The sequence below is a fragment of the Camelus dromedarius genome, chromosome 7, assembly GCF_036321535.1.
Source record: "Camelus dromedarius isolate mCamDro1 chromosome 7, mCamDro1.pat, whole genome shotgun sequence".
NCBI lineage: Eukaryota > Metazoa > Chordata > Mammalia > Artiodactyla > Camelidae > Camelus > Camelus dromedarius.
Window position 1 is genome coordinate 83,903,584 of NC_087442.1, and position 20,640 is coordinate 83,924,223.

At 39.0% G+C, this 20,640-nt stretch overlaps 1 protein-coding gene and 1 long non-coding RNA gene across 2 annotated transcripts; one reads left to right on the forward strand and one right to left on the reverse strand.

The window, feature by feature from the left end:
- Window positions 1-3,126: 3,126 nt before the first annotated feature.
- Window positions 3,127-12,109, reverse strand: LOC105095708 (histone H2A.V). Its single transcript, XM_031454582.2, has 5 exons — window positions 11,927-12,109; window positions 8,588-8,665; window positions 6,315-6,428; window positions 4,157-4,286; window positions 3,127-3,480 (listed from the first exon to the last, which is right to left on the reverse strand). Exons 1-5 carry the CDS (start codon window positions 12,092-12,094, stop codon window positions 3,419-3,421), a joined length of 552 nt encoding a protein of 183 aa, XP_031310442.2. The 5' UTR covers window positions 12,095-12,109; the 3' UTR covers window positions 3,127-3,418.
- A 175-nt stretch (window positions 12,110-12,284) lies between these two features.
- LOC116153936 (uncharacterized) lies at window positions 12,285-13,711 on the forward strand. Its single transcript, XR_004137707.2, has 2 exons — window positions 12,285-12,618; window positions 12,862-13,711. It is a non-coding gene; the product is annotated as an uncharacterized LOC116153936 (long non-coding RNA).
- Window positions 13,712-20,640: the final 6,929 nt, after the last annotated feature.

Genomic DNA, 20,640 nt, shown 5'->3' on the forward strand with positions numbered 1-20,640 from the left:
ACTGCAACTGAAAACAAAAAAAGACATCTTGCCATTCCCAACAACATGGATGGAACCTGAGGGCATTATGCTTAGTGACATAAATCAGACAGAGAAAAACAAATGCCGTATCTCGTATGTGGAACCTAAAACAAAACCAAAAACCAAGCTCATAGATATCTGAGAATAGATCAATGGTTATGAGAGGCTAGGGGTGGGGTGTGGGAAGTGGGTGAAGGGAGTCAAAAGGCACGAACTTCCAGTTATAAAATAAGTCATGGGATATAATGTACAGCATGGTGACAATAGCTACTAATTCTGTACTGCATATTTGAAAATTGCTAAGAGGGTAGATCTTAAAAGTTCTCAATATAAGAAAAGAAATTCTGTTAACTATGTACGGTGATGGATGTTAGTTAGACTTACTGTGATTGTTTTGCAATATAAACAAGTTCTCAATCCTTATGTTGTACGACTGAAACTAATGTCGTATGTCAATTATACCATAATAAAAAAGAATCACAATAAATTCAACCACAGGCACCAAAGCCAATAAGATAACATTTTTCATTCCCCCTTCAAGTTAGATACTCAGGCCATTTGTCATAACTCCCCATATAAATGTCACTCTTCATTCTCAAGACATTACTCATATTGCTTCTCTATACTGGATTTCTCCCAAATGCAACCCATTCTTCCAGACCCAGTTCAAGTTCTTAAAAAACCCTCTCCACTCAAGTGCTACTGCACACATCTGTGCTGTGCTATTTAAAACACAGGTTTGGAATGAAAGTGTTAAAGTAGTTCCAGTGGGTCTTTATTTTAAATATAAAAAACCCCTCTTTTTAAGGCTTTCTTTTAAAGTTACCTATTATTATAGGTGAAACATGATGGCTGGGACACACTTTAAAACAAGCCAGTGGGAGGAAGGGGTGTACAGATGAAGCAAAGATGGACCATCTGTGGGGGTGAAGCCCAGAGCTCACGCCTGGGACAACAGTACAAAAATACATGACTGGGAATACAGTAGGTAGACAACTAGATACACTACCAAAAGGAAATAGATATTTGAAGCAATTATCTAGAAAACTCTAACCTAATTCTAGAATTGGTAACAGACCCTATTCTCTGTTAGATGATTTTGCTTTCTTTTCTATTGCTATTTTGGCTTCTGAAAACTACTGAAACTTTACACGTGGATAACTGTGGGACCACTCAATATAGAAACTTCTTCAAAATGATGTGCCAGTGTAATTAAATCAGAATTTGAAACTTTTTTCGTATCCTGCCTTGTAAATCAAAGAGCAAACGTTCTTTACAGAATTCCAGATGCAGAGGAATGATGGGCTATCACCTGATGGCAACCAAATGGAATCCCGGATTTGAGCAATGACCATTAATGGTGGCTAAAATGTTTTTTTTTTTTTAACATATAATTTATTTATTTTTTGAGGGGGGAGGTAATTAGGTTTATTAATTTTTTTAGAGATCCTGCGGATTGAACCCAGGACCCTGTGCATGCTAAGCATGCACTTTATCACTTGAACTATATATATCCTCTCCCCAATGGTGGCTTAAACTCTTAATGTAAAAGCTGACAGAAAAGTTTATAATGGACGGAGTGGGTTGGCAGCATCCAAACCTACCACCAGTCTTAACATTACAAGATGCGAGACAGAGGCAGGTATCAGGTGCTCCCTGATGGGAAACAACAGAAGTACACAGTATCACCTATGAATTATTTTTGTGAAAAAGCAAAATGGAACAACAACAACAAAACCCTCTAAACCTGTCAGCTTATAGAAATATAGGGGACAAAGGAAATATTTTAAACACCATTAGGATGCACTTAGTAAAATAAACACTTAGAGACAATCCTATACGACACACAACCCAGTTTCTTCAAAAGCTAAATTACAAGAAAAACAAAAAAAGGAAGAGAAACTCATAGATTAAAAAGAAACTTAAGAGCTGTAAGATGTAGAGTGTCTGGATCCTGATTCAAACAAACCAACTGTAAAATTATGAAACAACCAGGGAAGTCTGAATGCTAACTGGATATCTGGTTTAAAATGAGCTGGCTGTCTAAGGCAATGGTATTGTGGTTATGGTCTAAAAAGAACCCCATCTTTAGAGACACAAACTTAAGTATGCAGACATGAAGATAAATCATGCCTGGAATGGGATTCAAACCAATTCACCGGGAGGAGGGCTCAGGTGGGGATACAGGTAGAAGAGAACTGATCACAGGATGACTGCTGAAGTTGGAGGATGAGTACACAGGGATTCATTAGACTATCTCTTTATTTTTCTGTATTTTTGAAAATTTCCATAATAAAATAAGATTTTAAAAATGAGAGTTTTGTTTTGATACTGTTGTATTATAAAACATTAAAGAATTTCCATTTTTAATGAAGACTTCCAGGCAGAAAAATATAATTTTCTGTTGGGCCATTAATTGGTACATTAACTTAAATCTTATAACAGTTACTTAGAAACTGACAAAGAAAAATCATTTTAAAAATATTGTACAAATCACTGAATGTTACTGTAGCAATAAAAGATCACTGAAAGTTGGAGTTTTAAACCAAAAGCAGAAAACTCTGAAACTGAACTTTAATTCTAGGAAAGACTGTGGGCTCTGAAGTCAGCCAAATCTAGGTTTGTATCCTAGTTCTGTATCCCTTTCCTATCTACTAGATAAATGTTTTCTGGCAAGTCATTTAACTTCTGTGAGCCTCAGGTTCCACATCTTTGAAGTGGAGATAATAAAATTTCTTCATCAGTAAAGCACTTAGCACAGGGCCTGCCAGAGAGTAAGTGCTCAGTAAGTAATTCGATTAATTCCACTATCCTATTCTAAATGCACGTTTTCATATTCTAACATCTCTGAAATTGGGATGCATCTCATAATTGATGGCATTATCACTTAATGGGCAGTTTTTCTTTCTCTAGTGGTATGTAAAATAATGGTGCATACTACAGATAGCATCTCAGTTTCTTTTTTTTTGTTTCAATATAATATGGTATCAATCATGATAAAAGTATAGATTCCCAATTTCCGTCTTAAGATTTTTCTGTATAGCCAATAAGAAATTTTAAAAATTTCCAAGTAGGAGCAAAATATTTCCAGTGCAACACAAATAGAACAGTTTTGAGACAAATTATTATTTTTTTTAAAAAATGGTTTATCAATTCCATTTTTGTATAAAACACATGGAGAAACCTAGCCAATCAACACACAACTGTTGCCACATGAAAAGGTACTTTTATCAAACTTTGAGTCTAAGAACGTACAAATGTTTCTCTTATCATGTCTACAGTAATTGTCTATGCTTTCCCATTTAACTGTTTTAAAAATTCCACATATCCCCATTATTTCTTCTGTCCCAGTTACAGTACAATGACAGGGAGGAAGAGGGTTGGTTAAATCAACTCTCTAAGCAGTTTTCTGCTGTCCCTTCTTTCCAATCAGAGACTTGTGGATGTGAGGGATCACACCTAGAATCAAATGAAAAGAAACAGTATTAAGTAAAACAAAAAAAAATTTAGGCTGGCTATATTTTACCACTTCAGGGCCTCAACCAAAAACAGCAATTATACAAAGAATGAAATCTTCCTGTTAAAATATCTATACAAAGGGGTCCTGTCTTGGGGTCTGAGAACCCAACTCTAAAACTGTATGTAAAATGGTGTGACTTTATGTGCTTTTTTTGAGGAGAGTAACCAACCACAGCTTTCAAGAGGTTCTCCAAATGTGATCAAAAAGGAATTAGGAACCACCAATATATATCTCACCCTCAGTGATCGTGACTCATTCAATTACCTCACCCCTGACTTACAGCATCGTATTAAGCGACTAGTTTCTTAATAATTTTTCAAATACATTTTAAAGTATATGGGAAATATATTAAACACCAGGTTTTAAGTCTCATACGTGAAATTTAGACAAAGAACTTACTAAAATAAAAGTAGTATTGTATACAGCTACAAGGAGAAGAAATTGTTATTCAGATCATAATGAAAAGAAGTCTAGAACTGTAACAGACAACACTTTTGGAATTTAAGTTTCTATGTTTTCTAGTTGGCTATACAAATGCACTGGATCACTGATCTGAAGTATGTATTGGTTATAAAGGCCAGTAACAATATAAGCTGAAGAGGAAATAATACACACCACCCCCAGCTATGGTAGCCTTGATAAGAGAATCCAACTCTTCATCACCACGGATGGCAAGCTGCAAGTGGCGAGGAGTGATCCGCTTAACTTTGAGATCCTTGGAAGCATTACCTGCCAGCTCCAGCACCTACAAAGCATCCATGAGGTAACACGTCAAACAAAGCGTGAAGGGTTTAAGGATTCAGTTTAGACTTGTAATTACTATAGTATCTACACATAAAACACACGAGATATGTATATAAACAAGAATTTTTTTTCAATTTTCTATAATGCTTTTATAGAACTCATTACGTCATTTGGCCCTTTTATATTCATTCTCTGTAAGAGAACAAGAAACTTGAGCAAAAATCCACTTCTACAGAAAGAAATAGGGACAAGCGATAATACTGTCCCTTAGTCAAGATTCTACATGTGAAAATCTAGAAAAATAACATATTTTAATATACCCATGTAGTCTATTTTTTTCATAGCCCTTAACATCTGGAATTTATTTCTCAGCACTAGTAGAAAAGTTGTAAAATACAATTAAAGTAATTTCCTATTCAGAGTTTTAAACATTATGGGCCGTATAATCTATAGGCAATAAGCTAGAAGTCCTGTATTCTATATTGGAAACTTTCAACTTGAGGAATTTCAAAGTTCTACATGGCTATAAAACTGTGGGTTTTAATTTTTTAAATCTGGTGCTTCCATAGACTGTACTGGCATTATAAAACCTTTGATGGAAGTAATACAAAAATAACTCCACAGAGCCTCCTCACTAAAACAGAGTGATAGGAAGCCTTGGTGCACATCCGAAGCAATCAGCATGCTTTAAAAACCACCAGTACCCTACTCCATTCTCCCCTAGGACTCTGACTGGCCTGGGGTGAGACCTGGCACTAGTAGCATCTTTTGAAAGCAACCCAAATGATGCTAGCATGAGGCCAATGCTGAAAAGTCATTACCCCGACCTTAGATTTCAGTATTTCCTTTACCTCTATTAATGACTAAAATCCCAAAGTTAAATATCCGGAAAACACATACTGACTGCTTATATACATGTTTGTTGTTTAATCTTTACCTAAAAAATTGTAATCAAAGTTCCTAAGAATAAAGAAAATGGGAGTTTAGATGGGACTTGGAACATTCTGAGTCAGAAGCCTATGCCTCCACATGAGTGAACAAAATGCATACATTTCTGAAAAGTCTGCAGCTAAACAAATAAAAACTGGTGATAAAGGAGAAGGGAAAAGTGCTTCTCAACTGGTAGCAACACAAAAAATAATACCAGTGTAAAATCCCTGGGTTGTAATACAGTGAAGTTTCAACTATCAATGTTAAATCTCCAACTGGATAAGAAATGACTTGGTAAGGTTAATGAAATGACAGTAGTGATAATTAACATACAGGTTAAACCCAAATCTTTCAACCTAGCTTCCAACCTTATCTTTCCTTAGTAACAACCTTCTCCTTGTTTCTCCTAGGTTGGCTATCTCCATCACTTGACTTGCTTGCTACTCAAATTACTCCCTGGCTTTGAATGTAGCTGAAGGAGTTTTGCACCTTCTCATTTGTTTTCCTTAGGAGGGACTGTGATAGAGAAGTGGTGGTCCATAACTTAAGAATTAAGAACTCTTGCCCAATTAACTTCTCTTCCTGAAATGTCAAACTAAGAAAGATACAGCACTTTATGCATACAACCATGCAGAGAACCAGAAGGATGGACTAGGTCTTTTACCAAATTTCATATCATCATAATATATTTGTGATTAAAAAAAAAAAGTATCATCACACTGGCAAAACTTTACCTCAATTCAAATCTTCATTAACTAAGAGTTATGCTGTAACTTCACAAGTATCACCTATTGGTTATATACATACCTCAGAGTTTGCTGAATTAGTAGTACAGTATTTAAATTATTTTACACTCATTTTTGTCAAGTCACTTAAAAATATGGATGTTGACCCCTACTTAACTTTTAAAACGAGTACACGAAAGTTCTATTTGACACTGGTACCAGGTAAACAGCCTGATATGATGCATCTAAAACTGCTATTAAAAGAAACCAACATGCACGTGTCTTTTTTGCTTCAAACCTATATTCCATGGGTTTCAGCTGTTTCTGTCTAGGACACCTCCAGGACTCCCGTATGTAACACTTCCTCCACTAACCTCAGCCGTGAGGTACTCCAGGATTGCAGCACTGTACACTGCAGCAGTGGCACCCACCCTTCCGTGGCTCGTGGTGCGAGTCTTCAAATGTCTGTGGATGCGGCCCACAGGAAACTGGAAGAGACCATCCAAATGGGAGGCATTGAAGTCTTAACATCACACTACTGAATGTAATCAAAGGCTGGATAACATAAGTAAACTATGAAATAAAAAATTTGGTCACACATATTAGAAGTCAAACCTATTTGGCAATTAACAGTTCTTAGGGCTGTGTTTTATATCCTAGTAATCAGCCCCAAATCTTCGTGCCTGCTTTTACGCATCATGAGGAGAGAATAAAAGTTAAAATAACCATATTCCTATGCAGTTAATTTCTTCACATAGTAGGCTCATGTGACTTTAAACCTCTACCACCTTCTTTAGACCCCAATTTCACTCTTCTTTCCTCAGTTTCAAGAGGTGACCTGATAGCTAAGAAAACCAAGACTAAAATGTCACTGTGACTTTCTTTCCACTTTCTGAGAATACGTCCTTACTCATTTCCAAAGTATCCTAATCCCACTTGTCTGTGTCTTTGAAAACTCCCACCCACAACGTTCTCACGGAGCCCTGTTACTGCTTCAACATTTCAATAGATCCAATTACTTCCTTTTCACTGGCCCACTTCCTTCTGCACACCTCACTGAAAATGTCTCTGCACATATACAGCAACTGCGTCCACTTAGTCTAGACACCTCCTTTCCAAAGGCAAAATTTAAAAGCAAACTCTGAAATCCCTATTTTCTTGTCATCCATTTTCTCCCAATCCAAACTTGCCTTCTGTTAAACACAATTCTCAAAGGCCAGCAGTAATATTTCAATTACCAAATCAAATAGCCAATTCTAGGTTGCATGCTTAAGGAGAAAAAGCACACCTGTTTTGTTTACATTCCTTCCCTAACTGTATGCTCTCTAGGACCAGGATCCATGCCTCACTCCTTTTTCCATCCTCAGTGACTGGCATGTTGTCTGACACAGAGGACCTCAAAAACCATTTCTTCATGGGTTGCAGCGATCACACGGAGTTCTAATGCTAACTCTGACCTCTTTTCCTTCTTTGACTGAAATACCATGTCAAATACGGTGAGGGGTCCACCAAAGTCCTTTTGTTCCTTTCTCATGCTCTACTTCGGAAACTCAGCCACAGTACAAACTACCAGTTTTAAGTTAAATGATCTTAAATTTGTAATTCTTTCAATCACAATCCTTGAGAAGCGGAACTTCAATCTGTACCTTTTGGACATTTTCACATGGGTGTTTTGGTGGAACTTCAAAATGACGCCATTTAAATTCATTATTTCATAACCTGCCCCTACTACAAACTCCTCAGCCCCTTAGGTTCTAAGCCTTAGAGAAATTTCCCTTTGACCTTCCTCTCAGCCCTATACCACTCTTCTCATTTTTTGGGTGACTTCTATTCCTTTCCATCCCACTCTGGTTCAAATATGTATTACCTTATCCCTAAAGCACTGCAAGAGCCTGTATCTGTCTTCTATCTCCCACTTCAAATAAATTCTAATTGAGATCTGCACGGTGCTCTAAAATACAGAATGTACCCATCAAGTGTATGTTCTCACCACCCCCACCTTGAGTACCACTTGGATCATGTCATCTTCTTGCTCAAAAATTTTCAACGGCTCATCACTGCCAAGAGGATAAAAATTCAAACCTTATAGTCTGGCCTTAAAACTTTCCTGTTTAAAAAGTATCTCTCATATGTAGAGAATAATTCTTGAAGTCGCAACAATTCAACAATTCCAATATATTAAGTTTGAAACTATTTAGTGTTTTGAGTGTATCACTCAGTCTATAACTGAAGGTACCGTGAAAATATTCAGAGGACTAGTGGACACTTCACTGTTCTACCCAAGATTCTATCTCATCCTGAAAGTTAATGTAACACTACAAACACCTTTTTCAAACTAAAAATCACAGCATACTCACTTCAATATAATTGATAAAAGAACCATGAACATAAGTATAATCTAGAAATAGCAGATTTTAAGAGCAAAATTACCAAATTCATTTAAGATATTTTCATAACTTGTCCTCACTTAGAAGAGAATACAAACTAAAAGGTAGTTGCTATATTGATTTATATTTTGACCAATTAATCTCATTATTAAAGGCCAGTAGTACTACTATATTTTTGTACTTAAAGAAACATCTGTGAGTCATGAATTACAACAGTAAAGAAAATAATAATGAATTACCACAGCACGGATATGTTTTACCTGTAGCCCAGCTCTCTGTGAGCGAGACACTGCCTTAGCCTTGGCCTTCCCACTGTCCTTTCCAGCTTTGCCTCCAGCCTAGATGAAAAAAAGTTCCAGATGAAGAATTGAAAATGCTATTTCAAAAATATTTAGGAAACAAAATTCATTCTAGTTTTACTTTAGGTAGTTAAAAAATCTAGGTGATCACCTTCCTCAATTTTAAGTACACATGTGTTAGAGCACCATTTATTACTTTATATAAAAACGACATCAAACCTTGAATACTTAGCCAATTTTTCAAATTTCAGACTGAAGAATCTTCAAGTCACTGTAACTTTTACGTCAGAAATACTTTATAATAAAATGATTTTTTAAAATGTCAACCTCTATCATTCTGTAGAAATATTCAAAACTTAGCTCTTCTGGGAGAAAAAAAACCCTTCTTTAAAAAAATTTTAAAAAAACCTCAAAAAATTAAACACAGAATTACCACATGATCTGGCAATTCCACTTCTAGATACATACCCAAGGAACAAGAACAGGGACTCAAAAAGAAATTCTGTACATTCATATTCATAGCAGCATTATAAATAATAGCTAAAAGGAAGAAACAATCTAAATATCCACCGACATGACAGATGAATAAATAAACAAAATTGTGGTATATATATATACTGGAATAGTATTCAGCTAAAAAAAGAAATTCCAATACAGACTACAACATGGATAAACCTTGAAGACATTATGCTAAGTGAAGTAAGTCTGTCACAAAAGGACAAATAATGTATGATCCCACTTACATGAGGTACCTCGTCAAAATCATAAGAACAGAAAGCAGAATGGTGGTTACCAGAGGCTGGGGAAGAGGGTGGAATGCAGAATTACCGTTTAATGGGTACAGAGTTTCAGTCTGGGAAGATGAAAAAGTTCTGGAAATGACTGGCAGTGATGGTTTCATAACAATGTTAATGTACTTAACGCCACCGAATTGTACTCTTAAAAATGACAAAATGGTAAAAATGGTAAATTGTTGTGTATTTTATCCCCCGCCAAAAAAAGGTCAAACTTATTCTAAAGGGGTTAAACAAATACTACTCTACTGATTTAAATGAAATATTTCTAAAATAACCTGAATGGTCACAGTTGGAACATAGTACAGAAATGCAATGGAATATTACGCAGCCATTTCAACAAATGACTTACAGATATGTGTTGATAGAGAGCAACTCACAGTACATAGCTGTGAGATTTTGCTTATGTAAAAATGAGGTATTGTAGAGTATGTGTACACATACATTTCTAGAAGGTCACACGATAGGTTAGAAAAGTTATTTGCCTCTAGGGAGGGAATACTAAATATCTGACTTTAAAGGGAAACCAATATTCTCTTTTGGACTGTTTGATTTTACTATTTAAGTCTATTATTTCTTCTCTGTTAAAGAATATTTAAGAAATCAGTTTACAGGATTGGCTAGCTGTTTGAGGGTCTGTATTTTTGAAATAGAGGGTAAGCTTTGAAATGCCATAGCCTCCTTGTTCTGCTTTCCTTAAGATACTTTTTAAGCTAAAAAAAATCAACGATGTATAGCAACCTCCCCCACCAACTGTATGTCTCAGCTGATTTAATGTTTATTTCCCAAAACCACATGGGGGAAAAAAAGGCCTTGGCAGGTATTAGAAGGAAAAAAAAAGCTATAACTAATTAATACCTCTTTCTTACATTTAATAATTTAACGAGAGATTAATTTTAGTTTAACAGAGAGAATTGAGAATCTCTAGATTTCTACCAGAATGCCTCCTCATATATTTTAATAATTTCTGACCATACTGCTATACAAGAAAAAGATATCCCCTAAGTTCTTGATTTGAGGTCAGTTCAAGTCACAATATATTCTCATTTATTCTTCAAATAAATCTTTTCAGCTCTATTTGCCCTAATGTAAAACATTTAAAAACCTCTCAACTGGTGCATGAGTATAAAATTATAATCGCTATTTGATTGAATTACAAAATAAGTAGTAGTTACCAATTAAAGGCTACCAACTGCAAAACTCCTCAGGCTTCCCAATTTACTGTCAATTTTATCCTTGCTGTTTCAAATCCATCATATTTGCGGCTTTAACCTATTTGCTTTTTAAGAAAGTAGACATGAAATCAGTTTTTAAAAACCCAGTAAGTTTAATGACTATTTGCAAGGCTTGGAGACTTCAGATAAATTTATTATACTTAACAGAAACAAACTGTTACAGTATCAAAGTTGTATAAATATAAAACTGTACAGTAAGTGAATAATTACTTTCTTTTCATAAGCGCCTCAAACTCTGTATACACCCTTCCAACTTTGTCCATTTTAATACGTTTGATAACTGAGAAACAAAATACAAGCTCTATAAACCTTTATTCTAAGAACTGAATTAGCATTAAGCATCTTGGTAGAAAACATGCCTGTGGAGCCAGCCAGAGTACATTTCATTGAGAAAAAATTGAAAACTGGATACCAAGATACTTTCATACCAATTTAACAGACACAAACTCAATTCCCCTTAAGTTCAAATTTTTCAAAACAAGAATGACAACTCAATGCCTCCAGTATTTTTAGCTTATGCCAAATTGTCTGTATTTTTAGCTACTGGTACAGGGACAGCCAGTATATGGCGTGTCGCTAGAGATTAAATGAGTGACATCTCGAGCAAAACAGTTACAGGGTAGATGTAATCTGTGCCTGAGTCCGCTTGTGTTAGTGCTTCGGTTAAGCCACCCCAAGTTAACTTCACACTGCAAGTTACAGAGACCGGGTGCAACCTCCCAGAAGGTCGATCTCAGTTCTAAGACTTGCGAACGTCACAATAACCACAATTTCTGTTTGTGGTTCGGCACCCGGCACGGCTGTCTCCGGAGGGCGCTCGGGCGGACACCGCTCGTCGCTACCTCACTCCCGCGCGGGGCACGGCCAGCCTTCAGCGCCTTCTCTCAACTTCACAATGGGCCAAGTTCTCTGCACTCCCGTTCCCCCAAAGCCGCACTTTTCCTACGGAGCTCTGCATCTCAGCACAGAACCACGCACAGTTCAGGACTCAGAGTCGGTCGCAGGAGCTGCGGAGGTGCTGCGCTGCCGCGAGGGTTGCGCGGCTCAGGGCCGCCCCCTCCTCGGCCCTCTCATCTCGATTCGCGCCAGCGCCCCAGCTGGCGAAGCCGGGACCGCCGGCAGCCCCGCCGCCTGACGCCCGCCCCGCCGTCGTCGTCGTCGTCGCCGCCTGACGCCCGCCCGCCTGACGTCCATCGCCGCCTGACCCCGGCCGCCTCAACAGGTAGCGGCCCCGCCCGGCCACCGCCGCCCGGCCGCCCCGCAGCTCTCACCATGGTCTCGGCCGCTCCCGCCCTCGGTCCCGCCGAGCCGCCGCCGCCGCCGCTGCCGCTCTCGCAGCACCGACCGCTGCCACCACTGCCGCCGCTGCCTCCGGAGTCGGGACAATAACCGAGGCCCGCCTCACGCCGCCTCGGCCAATGCCCGCTCGCTTTGCTCATTTGAACCCCTGCAGCCGCCCAATCGTGCGCCTCCTTCTAGCCCGACCCCGCCCCCCCGGCACCTCCTCTCTAACGGCTGTTTGTTTTTGCACACGGCACTCGGAGGCGGGGCCTCCGGCCCCAACACAGGCGCGCCTGTGCGCGACCCGGGGCGGGGCCAAGCGCCGCTCTTCGCCTATCGCCAAGGCTCGAGCCTGATGAACCGAGGGACTGACCAAGGATAGCGGACAGCTGGCGGAAGTCGGCCAATAAGAACATCGCCCGCGAGCAAAGGAGGCGGGCCGCGAGGAACGATAGCGAGTTTAGCCAATGGATGGAAAGATTGGAGGCTGTGCTGGGTTTCCCGCCCTTTCTCCGCGACCGCTCTCAGGTGGTTTGGGAAGGAAACAGCTATCGCTGTCGCTTCTGCTGGTGGCTTTTCACAGATTCCGAGGATTTCTCCGTGCTAGCCGGGACTCGCTCTGCGGCGGGCACTGTTCCCAGGCCTGGCGGCCCTTCCCTTCGGCGTCTTCCGCTGGCGTTAGGTTAGCCGTGGGGACGCCCAGCGAAAAGGGAGAGAATCTCGGAAATGGGGTCAGCGTCCCGGCGCCCGCTGCCAAGTTGAGGGACGGGCGCGAAGGGGAGGAGGAGGGGGGTTCTGCCCACGGCCGCTCCACCGGCCGGCCGCAGGGGGCGTGCAGGCCCGGTTGTCGCCGGGGCCCGGGCCCGAGCTCGGGGCTAGTTCTCACTCGTTGCAGGTTTAATGAAACCTTTGCTTCTTTTCACAGTTTCATGCTTTGGCCGCTCCGGGCAGCATTTCGGGTGCGGGGAGCCAACCGTCCCCGCGGAGATTTCGTTCTGGCGGGATTTTCCCAGGCTGGCATTTCAGAAGTATCACCAGGTGGGCAGATCCTGTCCCAAAGTGTGAATTCTCTTACTTCTGACACGGAGGAAGCAACATGGGGGACTCCGAGTCTTTGAGGAAATGTAACTTGAGTAATTGGAGGAAAGGAAGCGGATGAACTTCTATTTAAGTTTGGAAAAATACAAGTGAAAGTGTAGACGAGCGTGAGGAAGGAGGGGCCAGTGAAATTGCAGGCTTGGAGCAGTGTGCCCAGATAAACGGAAAAGCTGAAAGCTAGGTAGAAGAGTTAGGAGTTAATTCAGTAAGCGATAGTCATTAACAATGTCTATTGCTTATCGCTGCCCCTCCTTTTGTGTTTCTGCCCTTAGTGAATGGCATTACAAGTCTGCCAGAGCAGCCACCTGTGAGTTCACCTTCCACAAATCACCTAGTACCTACTGTTTGGAAGCACCGTGCTAGGTACTGGGGTTTCAGAGGTTGGCAAAGTAGACCTGTCCCTGTCGTCACTGCCCTTTACAGCAGGGATCAGATAGTAAAGAAGTAAATGTACATAGAAGGAAAAGAAAAGGGTGCTTTGAGAGAGAAGCAGAGGGAATGTAATTTAGATAGGGTGTAATTTAGCAGAGTGCAATTGCACGAAGAAAGCAAATATAAAGGCTCTTGAAGTGAGAAGGATTTGTAAGAAGGGACTTAGAGCAGGCTAGTGTGGCTGCTGCAGTTCTGACTAGATCCTTCTGTTTCCTGAATAGCAAATCTGGCTTTTTTTTTTTTTTTTCCATGTGCATTGCCACTGATTCACTTTAGCCTCTGTCATTTTTCTCCTGGATTAATGCAAAAATCTGTTAACTAATTTCCTATCCTCTTTCTTCAGTCCACCCTCTGCTCCTTCTAAAATACAAATCTTATTATATTTTCCTTTAACCTCATTGACTAGAACAAAATCCAAATCCTTATCATGGTGTAGAAAGCCCTACATTTTCCTGGCCCCTGCTTATTTCGTGTTTTGTTGCTTCTCCCTACCACACTGAAACTCCACGTTGCCTGCTTTTGCCTTTGCTTGAAACAGTCCTTCATCTCCGCTTCTCTCTGGCTAACTTTTAATCATCCTTTTAGGATCAACACAGATATCACTTTCTTCAGCGTGTCTTCCTTGACATCCCTGATTTGGATTAAGTGCTCTTTAGCACCCAGTGTATTCTGCTGTCATCAGTCTTTATCATGCTGAATTGTGTTGGTCTCCTTTGGTGCACAGAACTTTCTTTTTAGGGTGTCACTCTTTTCTTGATGCAGTACCTAGTATCCTGTAAATGTCACTTGGCGAATGAAAAGAAAGAATACTAATTTTTAAGCCACTTAGATAGGCAGTGTGGTCTGTAGAAAGACTTGAGTTTGAATCTAGACTCCTTCACTTACTAGTTGTATGATCTCAGTGAGGGATTTTTTTTTTAATGCAGGGGGAGGTAATAGTGAGGGATTTAATATTATCTGTTGTGGGGGAGGGTATAGCTCAGTGGCAGAGTGCGTGCTTAGCATATAGGAGGTCCTGGGTTCAGTCCCCAGTATCTCCATTTAAAAAAAATAATCTGTTTTGTCATTTGTAAAACTGAAAATAGCAATGCCTGTTTTACAGGTTTTGAGTACTTTCTCATACATCATTAATTCATTAGTTCTCACACATCATTAATTCATACCTCATTAATTCAATTCATTCTCATACATCATTAATTCAGTGATGTATGAGAAAGTACTTAGCACTGTACCTAGCATGTAATCAGTATCCAATAAGTGTTAACTTCTTTCCTTAACAGGAAGTTTATTTTCTCACTACTCTCTACCCATCAGCCTTCATGTCATTGATTCAGATTCTGATGCAAATGGAGTCAGGTTGAAAGAAACTAGTTCTCATCACAAATGACAGTAATCCCTTTACTGATTTGTGTATCCTCTTTAGAGATGAAAGAAACATATTGAGGGCCACAGACTGAAGGAAAAATGGATGGAAATTTTCTGGCATCTGTAAACAGAAAAACTGCCTATTAATTTTATAAAGCAAGTGTGTTAGTGAATAAAGTCTAGTTTCCAGTGAATTAGGGTTGCCAAGAAGGCAGTATGAGCATAAGGAGCATGTCTAACCCAGGTCTTTTAGGTATTAACATCTATAAATGATAAACTACCAGAATTAGCAAATTATTAAGCCTTGCTGGATTTAACCCAGTAAGATAACAGTGTAATGGTTCTCAAAGTGTGGTCCTTAGACAGCAGCACCAGCACCACCTGGAACTGGTTAGAAATGCAGAATCTGACCCCCAACCCACACCTACTGATTCAGAAACTAGAGATGGGGTGCATGAAGCCCTTCAGGGGTTCTGGTGCACACTAAAATTTGAGAACCACTGGTAGAGTATAAGTTGTGCGTAATTCCAAAGCCCATTTCGAAACTGAGGCACTTACTCCCTTGGCTTCCGAGAGTGTTGACTGATCATTGCTCAGTAATCTTTTCCCAGGAATTATACTTGGCCAAAAGGAGCTGCATAACCCAAAATTAAACCCCTTTTCAGCAGGCAGCCTTCATTTTCTCATAGTAATGTTGCCAAGAGTGTTACTGTGGAATCGTAGTAAACTTTTTTTTTTGCCAGGGGTTTACTTATTTATATTTTTTTTGTAGAGGTACTGGGGATTGAACCCAGGACCTCATGCATTCTAAGTACCCACTCTACCCTCCCCCTGCCAATGGCTTTTCTCTGTAAAACTTAGCCAATTTTTGATTGAGCAATATATACACATGTATAAAATTTCAGTGAAAAGGTCTTCCCACCCCTGCCACAGTTACTCATTTTACCTCTGCATAAGCAATCAGTGTTGTCTGGATAGTAAAAGTATTTTATATTTTAGCCTTTAGAGAGGACAGCCTTAATGATTACATAGATTCAAGGAGTTTTTAATCCCTGTGTTCAGTGTTAAATTCCCTTTTAACACTGCAGTACTCTCCAAAATATTATAAAGTCTTTAAGAGATAGAAATTTTCTTTTGGTCACTCTAGTAAAGGACAGTCAAATTCTTCTCCTCCTCCTCCTCCTTTTTTTTTTTTTTTTTTTTCCCTTTTCTTTTCCAAACATCCCTGGAGGTTTAGGCCAAATCCATGTGGCCAGGCAGCTATTTCCATGAGCCAGAACCTGCCTGGTTCTAACGAGGTCAGTCAGGCACCTGCATTCAGCTTTGTGCTGCTGAGCCTGGGAGTCTGCAAACATGTTTGCTTGGCCTTCTGCTTCCCTGATAGGCTTTGCCAGTAAGGGAGCACTAGTGGGAATTGCAAGACTGGAGGAGGGGTAAGGGACTTACTCCTTTCTGTCTGCCTTCTGTTCCTCTGAGCATCACCACCCAGGCAGTACTCCTTTACTCTGGCAGCAGCAGCAGTTCCTTTGGTAGGAACAGCTCAATTAGCTTTTCTAAAACGTGCAAAACCAGCCCCCGTGCTCCCTCCCCCTTCACCAGCACCAGCCAGCTTCTTCCTCAGAGTTCTGAGTTCTTTCTAGCTCCACAGGGTCCTTCTAGGTTGCTAAGGTTTTCCTTTTGTTTCTTCCAGGTATTTGTTGACCTCTGTACATCTTAGAGATCTCTTTTTACCCTTCAGCAGTTAACAACTTTATTTCCAGTTAATAATACTTTGTTAGTTCTCTCTGTTCAAATAGCTGGTGTGTTTTCTGTAACCTGGATGACCTTGACTGATAAGCCCATGAAAATATGTTTCTAACTTTGTATTATGGAAATTCTTAAACATACACAAAATAAAGAAAATAGTACAATGAATCAGATGTACCCTTCACACAACTGTAATGATCATCAACTCATGGCCATTTTTATTTTATATTCACATTTACATCTGCCCCTCCCCTAACTGGATTACGCTGAAGCAAATCCAAAGTAAAGCAAAGGGGCAACAAATGTTTTTACAGGAAAATAGCTTCCTTACAAAAACTGTGGGTCATCTTGAATTTGTATAATGTACATGCATTTCTTACCTAAACAGTAAGACAAAAAAGAGCAAACAAAAAGCAGAAGGAAGAAAATAATAAAGATTAGAGAGAAAAATAAATGAAACAATAAAAAAAAATGAAACCAAAAGTTGGTCAACTAAAGGTCAACAAAATGGACAAATCTTTAGCTAGACTGAACAAGAAAAAAAATAAAATTACTAAGAAGTTAAAGAGGGGAAGTCACTACTGACATTATAGAAATAAAAAGGACTTTCAGGGAATACTTTCGTTTTGCTTTTTTGGTGGGAGGCGGGGGAGGTAATTAGGTTTGATTGATTGATTGATTGATTTAATGGAAGTACTGAGGATTGAACCCAGGACCTTGGGCATGCTAGGCATGCACTCTACCACCAAGCTATACCCTTCCCACTCAGGGAATACTTTTGACCAACTGCCAGCAAATTAAATAACTTAGATGAAATGGGCAAATTGCTAGAAAGATATAAATTACTGAAACTGACTAAAAAAAGTAGAAAGTCTGGATAGACCTATGACAAGTAAAGAAATTGAATTAGTGATTAAAAGTCTTCCTACAAAGAAGATCCCAGCCTTCACTGTTGACTTCTAGCAAATGTTTAAAAAAGAATTAATACCAATCCATCACAAACTCTTGAAAAAAATAGGGAACACTTCCCCATTATATAATGCCAGTATTACTCTGATGTCAAAATGAGACAAAGATTAACAACAACACCCACAGGCCAATATTCTTTATAATTCAATGCAAGGTGCCATCTTACTAGAATAAGGACAAAAACCACTTGATCATCTCAATGGAGGCAGAAAAAGCATTTGACAAAACAACACTCATCAAAACAGTCAACAGCTAGGATTAGAAGGGAACTTCTTTAACCTGATACAGGTCATCTGAAAAACCCACAGCTAATATATTTAATGGTAAAAGACTGAATACTCACTCTCAAGATCAGGAACAAGACAAAGATGTCTCTCTCTCTCTCTTTTTTTTTTTTTTTTTGTAAGAACCACCGAGCACTTTATGGACGCCCAGCCAGCAGCCAGTCCTCTGTTGAGGGAGGGTAAAGATGTCTACTCTTGCCACCTTTATTCAGCACTATACTGGAGCTTCTAGTAAGGGCCATTAGGCAACAAAAGGAAATAAAAAGCATCCAGTTAGGAAAGGAAAAGAGTGGAACTATTTCTTTGCAGATGACATGATTTTGTATATGGAAAATCTTAAGGAATCCACAAAATGATTGAAGCAAACAAAGAAGTGTGGCAGTCTTGCAGGCTACGAGATGAATGTACAATATAAGTATTCCATACACTAGCAATGAATCAACTGAAAAGCACTTCTATTTATAATGGCAACTAAAAGAATAAAGTACTTGGGAATAAATTTCACAAAAGCAGCACAAGACATACTCTGAAAAGTTCCAAACATTGATGAAAGGAAGATCTAACCAGAATCTCAGCTGGCTTCTTTGTAGACATTGACAGAACCATCCTAAAATTCATATGGAAATATAAGAGAGCAAGAATAGCCAAAATAGTCTTGAAAGAGATTAAAGTTGAAGTATTCACTTCACGATTTCAAAACTTCCTCCAAAGCTACAGTAATCAAGATGGTGTGGTACTGGCGTAAGGATAAACATTGATCAGTGGAATAGATGGGAGTCTGTCTACGGTCAGCTGGTATTTGACAAGGATGTAAAGACAATGTAATGGGCAGAGCATAGTCTTCAACAAGTGGTGCTGGAATCTAAAGCAGATTTGCTTTTCTTCATTCATTCACATAGAAAATGGATTGCCAGGAAGTTGGTCAACATTTAACAATGAAATATTTAGGGTGATGAGTTTTGGGTTTTAAATTTTTTGGGGTATTTTCTAAATTGTCTTTGGCTATGTGTCAGCTTTATAAATACCGTTATGTAAAAAGGTGTTTAAAAAAACTGCAGTTTTTCAAGCGGGAGAAATAAAATATAGAAATAATGTGATAATGGAACAGCTGACTACATTTTTCAACGGTTTAAGCTCATTCATCCTTAAACTTTGAGAGCCTACAATGTGTTAGGCATTGTGTTAAGTACTTCCTATACGTGCTTTTTAATCCTTATAACAAAGTGCCAAGTAGACTCTTATCCTCATTTTATAGACGAGAAAACAGATTCGGAAAGGTTATGTGAATGATTTCAAGTCACATGGCTGGCAGATGACAGAATGGGATTGGACTTCCGTTCTGTCTGGTTCTATCTCCTACCTTGAAAGCTACACAGATACAGACATACTTTTGCACACGTGAGCTTCCAAACTTGGTAAATCTTTTGTACTGTAATGTTTCTAAGCATATTCATCTTGTTATGCCATTTTCAGACCCTTCAAATTTATTCCCAGTGAAATTGAGATCTGGGAATGATTAAATGCTTTTTAGTATATCCATATTATGGAACATTATGCAGCCTGTTAAAATGAACGAGCTTGACTTAAATACACTAAGATCTCCAATATAAACTGTTCAGTGAAAAAAAATCAAATTGCAGAATAATGCATATAGTATAATTCAGTTTATAGTTAGCTAGATAAACTCGAGGTGGTAGATATGACTGTCCCTCTGTGAATGCACAGGAAGGGGACTTAAAGGCTTGACATCAGGCTGCTGACAGTAACTACCTCCAAAAAGAGTAAGGATGAGAATAAAAAATATGTTCTCATTCTGCTCTGTGTTCTTGTCTGAATAGTTTACAAGAATGCATGTAATGTTTTTGTTTACAAACCGTGACAGGCGACGGGTCCTCTAAACTCATCTCTGCTTATTTGAATAAAAGTAGAAATACTACCTTTAATAAATGAAAGTCTTGGCAAATTCTAAATCTTGGACAAGAGGGACACTGATACAACAGATCAAATGGGACTGTCCAGGGCAGACGCTGCCCATGGGAAGGATGAGGGTGGATGGGGAAGAACTGAAGAACAAGACTTCTTAATTTCCTTTTTATAGTTTCGATTTTGAAATATGTAAACATTATCTGTTAAAAGTTAAAGAAAAAAGCAAGATGTAAAATAGTGTATAGAATGCCAACATCTGTTTACTTTAAAAATCACCTGCCTATAATTTCTTTTTAAACAATATTTTGAGGCTTCTCAAATATGACTTGTAGTCAGTGAAAAGCCAAAAATACAATGAAATTCTTTTGTTATTCCAAATAAAAAGTTCCTCAGCTTGCTATAAAGGGAAAAGTTAGGATTACAGTGTATAATAGTTCAATACAGACGTTTGGTCAAGATGAATAACAAACATAAATGCAGTAGCCAAAAGGAGTCACCTTGCAGACCTTTGGTACAGGGCGCAGGATGGCCCAGGGTCGCCGCTGCTGTACGTTTGTCACATTGTTGCCGGCATATCTTTTGGGTAGATTCCTAGAAGTGGGATTGCCAGATCAAAGGGTAGCTTCTTAGGTAATTTTGCTAGGTTTTGCCAAATGGTTTCACAGGTGATTATGTATTCCCACAGCAGTATACGAATGTGTCTGTTTACCCACAAAACTGGCGTTTGTTGTCAGACTGTTGGCTTTTTTTTTTTCTCCTCATTTGGTAGATGAGAAATGGTATCTTGGTATAGTTTAAATTCGCACTTCTCTTGTTATAGATGAGATTGAACATGTTTTCATATAACTATGGACCATTTGTATTACTTTCTTCTATTTCTTATA

Coding starts and splice junctions, on each gene's coding strand:
- LOC105095708 (XM_031454582.2), bottom strand. CDS start 12,094: ATGAGCAAAGCGAGCGGGCATTGGCCGAGGCGGCGTGAGGCGGGCCTC. Junction 6,429..8,587: donor CACAGAGAGCTGGGCTACAG/GTAAAACATATC, acceptor GGTCTCTTCCAG/TTTCCTGTGGGCCGCATCCA. Junction 3,481..4,156: donor GGCTACCATAGCTGGGGGTG/GTGTGTATTATT, acceptor ATTTGATTCTAG/GTGTGATCCCTCACATCCAC.